At 43.0% G+C, this 10,528-nt stretch overlaps 1 protein-coding gene across 1 annotated transcript in view; it reads right to left on the bottom strand.

The window, feature by feature from the left end:
* The window catches only part of SH3BGRL2 (SH3 domain binding glutamate rich protein like 2), a 57,907-nt gene extending 49,591 nt beyond the window's left edge, over window positions 1–8,316 (bottom strand). The window contains exon 1 of the mRNA XM_058734537.1: window positions 8,184–8,316. Within this exon, the coding sequence (XP_058590520.1) occupies window positions 8,184–8,228 (45 nt within the window). The 5' untranslated portion in view covers window positions 8,229–8,316. The remainder of the gene's footprint in view (window positions 1–8,183) is intronic.
* Window positions 8,317–10,528: the final 2,212 nt, after the last annotated feature.

Raw genomic sequence — 10,528 nt, 5'->3', positions numbered from 1 at the left:
TTTTGTTTTGTTTTGCTTTGTTTTGTTTTTTTATATAGGATTGGTCTGCTGACTTTAACTGTATTTGCATTTACCAAACACCATTGAACTGACCTGTCAAGCAAGTCACTTAATTGGGTGTCTCTTCTTCTCAGCCCTCCACTCCCAAAGCCACTAGGTCCAAGATGACAAAAAGCCAATTCCAGATCTGAGTCATCGCTGGTAGGATATGGAAGCACGTCCTGAAGTACCTAAAACCCTCTGCCCTCAGTCCCAGCCAACATTCCATTTCCGGCTTCAGGAGTGCTGAAGCAATGCTGGCAGAGAGCCACAAGGGTCCCACAACAAGAGACACACCCTGATGTACACCGCGCCCTGCCCTTCTAGTTTCAGGGGTCAGTTCCAGGAAACCCCCTTTGGGGTTGTTCCAGGCACTGACCCAGCCCAAAAGAGTTCAGTACCTTTCAGGAATGAATAAGCTGTCAACGGTAACAAAGGGAACCAGACCCAGTTCTAGTTTCCAGGGGCTGCACCAGCCTAAAAGGACCTGGGCTTGTTGGTAGGGGGACCCCTATCTGGCAGCAAGCATCTAGCAGAGCTTCGAGTCCTACAGCAAAGCAGTCAGGAGCCCAGAAGGTGCTTCTCCTAGGTCGATTGTTTAGAGTCTGGAAAAATTAATCAAACATGAAAGAAAGAACAACACTAACTTTTAGTTGCCATAGTTCCTGAGCAATTAGTCCGTGCTGGCAGATAAAACTCAGATAAGCCTATTTTTGAAAGAGGACAGAAGGGAAGCTGCACTGGCTCAGACCACACAGCTGGGTTACAGCCGCTCGAAGGCTCCCAGTCCCCAAGCGCCACCTCTCGCAGCCGCCCTAGCCACCTCCATGCCAGGCAACGGTCTGTACTGGTCATTGCTGGTCTAAACAATCACTCAACAGAAAGGTTCCATGACATGTTTTTAAACTACCACTAAAAAGAGGACCCAAAGAAGACAACTGTATATGATTAGATGCGGAAAATCTCCCTCAAATATTAATAAGCGTTTGCCAGTTCACAGGGAAAAAAGTTGTTTTCACTAAATTTCTCATTCAGAAAGCTAGGTCCTTTTTCTTTGTAGCAGTGTAACAAAGCTAATCACAGAAAAATAATGTACCTAGGAATGTAATTTAAATGAGAATAACACGTTTCTAACTCACTCTGCAGCAAGGTAGCAGCCACTAAAGCAGCTCCTACTGAAAATTTGGGTCTCCTTTTAAGTTTAGAGTTTGGAGGGTGACTTTTTAAAAAAATGGACATTCAGCAATTAAAGCAATAATTTATTGGTCCCATTTTTTAAATCTGCATTTCAAAACAAAGTATTTTAAACTTTCATATATAATGATCCATAAGTCATGCTAATTTCTATTTTGGGAAAAATGAAACATTCACTAAGAATCTAGACCTTTTCTATTCTGTCACCCATTTCTAACTGTACTGGGGGGGAAACATGATTCATTTCAACATTTTTATAAATTAAACATGAAAAACATCTAAAGAAGAAATATTTCTTAATTTGGTATCTCACACTGCTTCTTATGGAACTGGCTTTTCCCCCCCACTACAGTTGTTTTCCTTTCCTGTTTTTTTTTTTTATTTTTTAATTATTTATTTATTTTTGAGAGAAAGAGAGAGAGCACGAGCAGGGGAGGGGTAGAGAAAGAGGGAGACACAGTCTGAAGCAGGATCCAGGCTCTGGGCTGTTGGCACAGAGCCAGACATGGGGCTCGAACCCACAGACCAAGAGATCATGACCTGAGCCGAAGTCAGATGCTTAACTGACTGAGGCACACAGGTGCCCCTTTCCTTTTCTGTTTTTGACCAAAAAACTGAAAAACACACAAAAGACAAGACTCAAATGTTCTTAAATTCCCACAATATGGAAACCACCTTAAATTTCATATTATAAATATTTGTCAAAATTTCATTTCCTCAAATAAATAGAAATGTTTTCTGAAAGTATTCCAATACAAATGGATAAAAAGCCCCTAATTTCATAAGAATCCATGCCCTTGATTATATTTCTATTTCCAAGTTTAAAATATTGTAGAATGGGAAAATATCAAATTTGAGAAAGAGTAAAATGTACTAGAAAACCTGAGGTCAGGTCTTCATCTGGGATATTGATAAACCTCCCTTTCTAGCAAGAGACCTTACACATGACTACAATTCCATATCCAGCTGCTAACATGAAGATTCAAGAAATCTGCCTTCAGTCTTTCCAATTAAAGGGAGAAAATTCCATTAATTAGTCTATTTCAACACTCATATTCCACGCTGTTATGGGTTGAATTGTGTTCCCTGAAAAATGTTGAAATCCTAACCACCGGTGCCTGTGAATGTAACTTTATTTGGAAACAGGACCTTTGCAGATGATCAATAAAGATGAAGTCATTAGGGCAGGCTCTAGTCAATATGAACGTGTCCTTATAAAAAGGAGGAAGTTGTACATCATGACAGACACACACACACACACACACACACACACACACACACACACACACACACGGAGACCATGTGAAGGCAGATACCAAAAAGATACATCTACAAGCCAAAGAATGTCAGAGATTGTCAGCAAACCATGAGAAGTTAGGAGAGAGGCATGGGGCAGGTTCCCTCACAGCCCTAACAAGGAGGCACCCCTGCCCATACCCTGATCTAGCTTCCAGAACTGGGAGACAAATTTCTGTTGTTTAAATCCTTGATTTTGATACTTTGTTAATGGCAGCCCTTAGGAAATTAACACACTTGCCTTCCCAGCCTGACCTTCCCTTAAATCACATCCTTGTCCTTGCTCCCCCAACTCATTCCTGCTTCTCCTGGTCATTTCTCATATGCTCCCATCTCCCTAACCTCACTCCACACCCTCACTCACCAATGCTCTTTGGCACTGTTTTCTCATCAAGGATACCCCTGGCATTTTGCATGGGCAGTTCTTATGGGGGACTATCCAGCCCACTGTAGGATGTCAGGCATCCCTGGTACTCTCATTGCCCCAGGGTGCCACCGTGCCCACACGGGAGAACTGCTCTAGAAACTTCAGAACCACCTGCCAGGTGGAGTTCAACTCAGGATCCCACCATCTACTGTGTATGATCTCATCAGGGCATTTAACTTCAGCTTCTTCATCTGTAAAATGAGAATAAATAACTACCTTGCCCTGTGACTCTGAGGATTCAATGAGTTAAAGAGGCTAATGAGCCCAGGCTTACCCTCACTAGCTTCTTCTGGCTTAGAATCACTTAGGAATTACTGCCCAGTCTTAGGCTGTTCTACATGGTCATATCCTGACTTTAACTGCTTGGAACTCCTTTGCGGGGCCTCCTCACAGTAAAGCTTCACTGAATACATTTAGTGCTTCACTGCTTACTGCATGCTTAAAAGTTGTTAAGTCATACAAACCAAAGGGTATGCCTTCTACAGCTGCAAAGATCAAAACAACTCTGAGCATAGTTTCTATGTGTTCCCCACCGCCACTCTCAATCCTACTCAAAAATATAATGGCAGCCCTGGGCAAAGCGCTGTATTTTCCAACTTTGTTTCCAATTTCTTTATATCTTTTGCTTCCAACTTTGTTTCCAATTTCTTTATATCTTTTGCTCCCAGTGATGGTCCCTCTCCAACATCCATGCATATACTGTTCATTTCACCCAGCTTCTCAGAAACACTGCCCAAGCCCGCATTAATCTCCTTGTATAAATGGTTTGCATCCCAAGGCTCTGAGGCTGAAAAGTGAGCATAGACTTGTGCCCTAAGGCAGAGTTTAAGTCTGTTCTTCTGACTTCACATACACCTAGCACCTAATAGCACCTTACAAGAGCCTGGTACTTGGTAGGTTTTCAATGATTATTTGATGAATTCAAGGGTCAATGGATGCATCAATGAATGCATTGCTGAATGAACACTAGAATGAATACATTCAGGAGTCAGGAGACCTAGTTTCCGTTTAACCCTTGGATCTGTGTTGAGTGACACAAATGACTTCAGGATAAGCCACTGAATTTCCAAGCCCAAATTTCCTTCTCTGTGATTTTAGGTGGTTGGACTTCACTAGAAAATTCCTTTAGGTTTTCTTCCAGCTCTAACAACTGAGCCCAGAAACTTTAACGAAGAGTGAAAGATTTTATTTCTTTTTTAGAGACATTTTACTCAAGACAAGCAGAGGGGTAAAGATTTTTTTTAAATCACATACCAGGGGCGCCCGGGTGGCTCAGTCGGTTAAGCGGCCGACTTCAGCTCAGGTCATGATCTCGCAGCCCGTGAGTTCCAGCCCCGCATCGGGCTCTGTGCTGACAGCTCAGAGCCTGGAGCCTGTTTCAGATTTTGTGTCTCCCTCTCTCTGACCCTCCCCCATTCATGCTCTGTCTCTCTCTGTCTCAAAAATGAATACATGTTAAAAAAAAAAAATTAAAAATCACATACCAGAGGTCCCTCCTTGCCAGAGAGCCCCTTGTTACCTGGGGACAAAAGACGTGGGACAACACGCAGGCTGCAGATACTGAAGACGTCTCTGAGATGCCGAGCACTACAGAGTTTGTTATCAAGGGCTTCCTGCAGGAACTTAAAGTCTACCCTGTCCTCCAAAGAAGTCCACAGGGACATCTGCTGTCTGCCTTCTTCTATCAAAAGCTCCTCCCTTTCCAGCCTGAACAAGGTGGACCCTGCACTCTCTCCCTGGCTCCAAATCTAACTTAATTCCTCTCCCTGCCATCTGCCTAAGGCTCCCACATGCATATTTTATGATTTCTGGCACATTTCCTCCTTATCTGACATCCTGCAATGTATCCCTCAGCCCCTATATTATTTCTATCTCTGATAATGTGTTCTGAAAGAGGCAAGTGTCCTTGGTCTGTACTTTATTACTGGTGGTTTTAGCTATCCTATCTTATCTCCCCACCCAGTCCCCACCTAAATTCCTTGAGGACAAAGACTACATCCTCTATTCTCTTCCAATTGCCCACAAGACCAAGGACAGAGAGAGGCAAGGAGCAGACCCTTAGAAAATACTTGTTGAATGAATAAAATGATGAATGAATGAGTGAATGAAATAATTGACTGATGCCAGTATTTTTAAATTAAAAAGCCATATCAATGTATTTCCTGAATAAAGTTACCATGACTTCCCCCACCCCCACCTTTTGGGTACACAACCAGAATAAATTAAATTTTAAAATGGCACTTTTAGAATATACTGTTTTCTTAGGACTAATTAAATGCCCTTCACAACAATATGAATGACAGCAATGTTATCACCTGCATATGAAATCTGATTTTTAGGTATTCATGGCATAATAATGTGGCATCCCTTTTATTTCCTAGAAAAAGCATGTTTTACCTGATGCTGGGGAGGATAAAAGGGCAACCGCCCCTTGGTGTTAATTATTACAAATACCACTGTTATGTGTTGACGCTGGAGAATTCAGAGAAGTCAGAACAAGATGAGGATATTTTCTAAATAGATTGTTTAAATCTATTACTGTTTGGGGCAGAGAACCTTTTTGGAAATAACAGGAACCCACTTAGCAAAGTCAACTTCTAGTTACATTCCTTCCTTGTGGTCTAATAAACTTCAGCTGGAACTAAACTGACTTGGAAGTCAAATTATTTGTTCTCCCATGCACTTGCTAGTCACAGTTGGTCACCAAATAAACAGGGCCAATGGTCAACATAACACTGCTGGAAGGAAAACATTACTGCTATGCCATCAAAGCTTAATATAGCTTAATGCCATAAGCCCTATTAGCCTCCCAGGCCAATAGTTAACCTAAACAATTTCATTATCTCTTAGAAATCATTATTCTTGCATAGAAGCATAAACTTATCATCACCAAAAGTATAAATATTACATAATTACAAAAAAGCTGTATTAATATAAGAGATGATATTATAATTGGGAATTACTCAATGACTAAGGATCGTCTGAGACCTAAAAAAGTTAGGTCCATTGAGATAGAGAATTACTGTTTATGGGCTGTATATATAACAGATTATGTCTTCTAGCTCAAATCAAATCATGTCAGAACACATACTACTAGGCGGGGCAGTGAGGGGACCTGAGACATCACAGTAGAACACCAAAGGAAAAGAATAAACTCACTTTGGGGTGGGGGAGAGGGGAAAATGGGTGACAGGCATTGAGGAGGGCAGTTGTTGAGATGAGCACTGGGTGTTGTACATCAGCGATGAACCACGGGAATCTACCCCAAAAACAGAGCATGCTTTACACACTGTTAGCCAATTTGACAATACGTTACATTAAAAATTTAAAAAAGGAAAACAAAAAGAATAAACTCACTTTGAGGCATTTAAAGTGCATTTAAAATAAAAGACACTGTTCCAAGGGTTTATTCACATTTACCCAACTGATGAAGTCAAAGCAGTTTAAAGCTAGAATGTAATTCTGAGCAATTCATCACCATCCTTCATTCTAACTCAGGAAGAGATGAGCACCTTATCCAAGCTTACACCACAAGCCAGATTCTGCATTAAAACTTAGGTTTCTTAAATCTAGCTTCACGGACAAAACACATAACAGTAAATATAAAATTAAAAAAGGGCATAGCAGGCAGGCAATAAATGTTAATGGATTTGAGGAAACAGAGATGCAAAATTCCAGAGCTATCTTGTATATTACCTGCTGATAGGCTAAGCCAAGTAAGTGCCTGAAGTTTTGACTTTGACTTGTCCAAACTAACATAGGCTTCTTAATACTACAGATCAGCATTTCCATAATCAAAAAATGCTACTGGAACAATTACTGAGCATGCTAGTTGGTGGTGAAACCAAAAAGTCTATAGCATTCTTATGAAGAAGTGCATTTGAAAAACAAAATCTATGCACAAAACAATATGGGTTTCCAAACACATGAAGTGTAGTTCAGTAGAGAAATCTGTAAAAGACAGGAATGACTAAGCAACCACAAATAACTAGAAATACCCAAACTATCAGGAGTATGGGGACCACCACATGCCTGCATGTAAAGATTAAGTTGGAGTTTCCCATCTATTCCTAATGAAAAGGGGTCTTTTTTTGGTACTACAGTGTTGCTTTCTTTTTAAATAAAAAGTCTCCGTCGTTTATAAGGATTTACAAACAATATTTTATTCCGTCCTCCATCCCACCTGCTTCAGAAACAAATTTTGGGACAATCTGGTTGTTGCTGGGCAGACAACTGACCAAATTTTAAGCAACCAATATTGCAGTTTTGATGTTTTTGATTATATATCTCACCAAGGAACCTCTTAACAGCATAACTCTTACTAAGGAAACCAAGTTTTAATAATCATGTAAAACATCCTGCTACATGTCTTATTACCCAGTGAGCTCTATCAAGTATACTACTGCATTTTTTCTTTACAGTCTGACATCTAGCTATTTTTCTCTTCTTCCCAAAAACTTCTTCCTAAAAAAATTAAAAAGCCAAAATATCGACCAAACACAACTTAAAATAATTAGAGAAACCACACTTTATACATCCTCAAGATGAAACTGACCACTGCACTACAAGGGGAAAGAAACCAAGCACACACATTTACATAAAGAAAATATTCATAGCATCCTAAGGAAAAAAAAAAAAAGACAACAAGTAAGAAAACCCTGGCACGACAGGACAAACCTAGTTTACAGTTCTCTTTGCGCAGGTTTAAACTAATGAACTGGGTGGAAAGGAAGGGAGGGTGAAGAGCAATTACTACTTAAACTTGTTTCATTCAGGAGCTAGGTTAGCAAACCAAGCAGCCTACATAAAAGCTGGTTATATAAAATTTAACCAGGCCGAAGGTCCCACATCGGGAAGAACTAACACGAAGGGAAGCGGGACCCCCGAAGCTCTCAGAGTACCCCTTCCCCAAATTCCCAAATCACACGTCTGGAGCTGGGGGTTTCCCCGCAGACTCCATTTTCCCCGCGGCGCTGTCTCCCTCTCAGGCCGAGTTGAGTGGGCCTGTGGGCGAGCTGGGGTCCCCCACCCACCTTTGCTCCCCGCCCTTTTCATTGTTGTGCAAGTGTGATGGATCACCTGCCCGGCGCGGGCTCCCGCGTTCGGACGCGCAGCGCACCGAGACGCGCAGGGGCGTGCGCCGCGCACCTCCCGCAGGACCCGCGCTCTGCGCCCAAGAGCCCCCCAGACCCGACCCCCGCCCTCTGCCAGTCCCCACGGTGCTCACCGCCACGAAACCCGAGGAGGAGGCAATGAACACGCGGATCACCATCCTCTCGCACGCGCGGACGGACCGTCTGCCCCCGCGGGTTCGGGGCTGGCGGGGACGCGGAGGCAAAACCCGGCTAAGAGCCGCCGCCGCCGCCGCTGGGCAGATCCCTCCGGTCGGGGAAGATCACGGGGACCTGACTCCCTCCCGCCGGTCCGCAGATAAAAGCCCAGAGCCTCCCGGCCGCTGGCCGAGGGAGGAGGGGGGAGGGAAGGAGGAGGAGGGAACAGGCTGTGGGGCGTGATGGGAGTTGTAGTTTCGGTCTCTCCCTAGAGTGCCTGGTGGGCTGAGCGCCTTGCAGCCCCTCCTTACTGCGTGACAATAGCGTACACGCGCAGGTGGCTGCAGAGGACCCCGAGGCTGGGGCGAGGCTGTGACGAGGCTGTGACGAGGGGTGGTGAGGATTCTGGCGAAACGGGGAAAGAGAAAACTAGGCAAAAGGGCTTGGTTCAGAGTCCAAGCTTGGGTTCTGTGTTGTGGTTTAGTGATTTGGAGCATCCCCACGCAGAACCGCCCGACAGACTGGTTCGAGCCGCGGAGACCCACGGTCTTAGGGCGGCTAGCGCGCTGGGCAAGCCCAGACGACCTGCGGCGGCGGGTGGAGCGGGCTGGGCTTTCAGGAGGTGGCCGCGGTGGGGGCGGTGGGGTGGGGCTGGGCGCTCCTCCGTTTTCCCCGAGGCTCTGGAGATTGCGGAAAGGTGATTCTTTTAGCTAAATGAGACGTTTTCTTTTTCTGTAGGCACTGCAAATTAGAAGCCTGATGAGAGCACAACTGATATTTTATTTTTCTTAGCAAAACTGTAATTGTAGTAGAAAAATGAATACCAAGCGAAATTGGAGTCCTTCTATCAACATTGGGAATCAGGACCCCACCCTCCCCACCCCCTACTCTGCACAATGGCTTCGCCTCTTTCCACCTAATATTTACAATTGAGCCAAATCTGTGCCTTTTTCAGACCCGCTGCACATTCCAACGCAGTCTCCCAGGAGGATGGTGTTAAATAAAAAGCTTTTATGTAGTTTGCTAATAGTTTAGGAATAGTTATTTAACAAGTGTTTTCTGTTTCAGAAAAGCGCAAGCCTTGCAACCGTTTCGTGGATGTGAACCAGTTTTCCCTGCAGTTACTGTATTTACTTTATTCCTTTCAGCAGGGGATTTTAGCACAGTTCTGGGAACAATGTTAATTAATAGTTCTAGAAAGAAAGAAATTAGATGATGAGATCTCTGGCTCTTTGGTAAATTTCTTGCACGAGTACTAATCATTTTGGAAGCATTTGCGTTTTAGAGCAGTTTTCCATATTTCAAGTTTATAACCTTTCCTATTCTCTTACGTTTTTTCTGTAGTATTTTTTTTTAATATTTATTTATTTTTGAGAGAGAGAGTGCAAGCGAAGGAGGTTCGGAGAGAGAGAGACAGAATCTGAAGCAGGCTCCAGGCTCTGAGCTATCAGCACAGAGCCCAACACGGGGCTGGAACTCAGGGACCACAAGATCATGACCTGAGCTGAAATCTGAGCTTAAAGCTCTGAGCCACCCAGGTGCCCCTACAGTATTCCTTTTTAATTTAGTACATTAACAGATGATACAATCCTAATGGGACTTTATTTCTTCTTAGTATATAATAACATTCAATGTAAGTTTTGCTGTAATTAATATCTCTCTGCATATGTACTTTAATTTAGCTACCATAAATTTGGAAATGGATACTTTTAAATTTTTAAATAATTTCCTTAAAAGTAGATACTATGTTTCCTGTATAACTGCCACTCTTGAAAGTCAACATTTTATTTAGTTTGGAGTTATTCAGCTTTGAAGGTATAGTTAAACTCAACCAATAGGAACTCAGAGGCAATTCTCTGAAAGGTACCAAAGTGGATAAAAAGTTAAATAAATAAGTCATTTCCCCAGCAGAGCACCTATTGTCTGCAAAACAGAAAGGTACAGAAATAGCAGCAGAACAAGACCAATAGATTGTTGTGTGGATTTAAAGGAAAGGGTGGCTTTTTAGAAGAGACTTTGAAGATGAGTAGAAGAATATCTACTGGCAGATAGGGGGAATGCAGGGTGAGAATATGCAGAATTTATGAGATCGACAAGGAGTTGGTTGTACTTCAGAAAGGGATAGGAGAGGTCTAGTAGGGATAATGTTGAAAATGTAGGTTTGAATGAATGCAACAGAAGGCTCTCACTGGGTTGTCTTCCCAGCTCCTTGCTCTTTTCTGAAACCTGTCCCTCAGCTCTGACCTAAGACATTGTAGGGGTGGCTCCCAAAGCCCTGTTCATACAGCAAGACCCAGACCAC

Source organism: Neofelis nebulosa, chromosome 6, assembly GCF_028018385.1.
Source record: "Neofelis nebulosa isolate mNeoNeb1 chromosome 6, mNeoNeb1.pri, whole genome shotgun sequence".
Taxonomy (NCBI): domain Eukaryota; kingdom Metazoa; phylum Chordata; class Mammalia; order Carnivora; family Felidae; genus Neofelis; species Neofelis nebulosa.
Note: the sequence above shows the minus strand (reverse complement) of the source record. Positions and strands in the feature narration are given on the sequence as shown.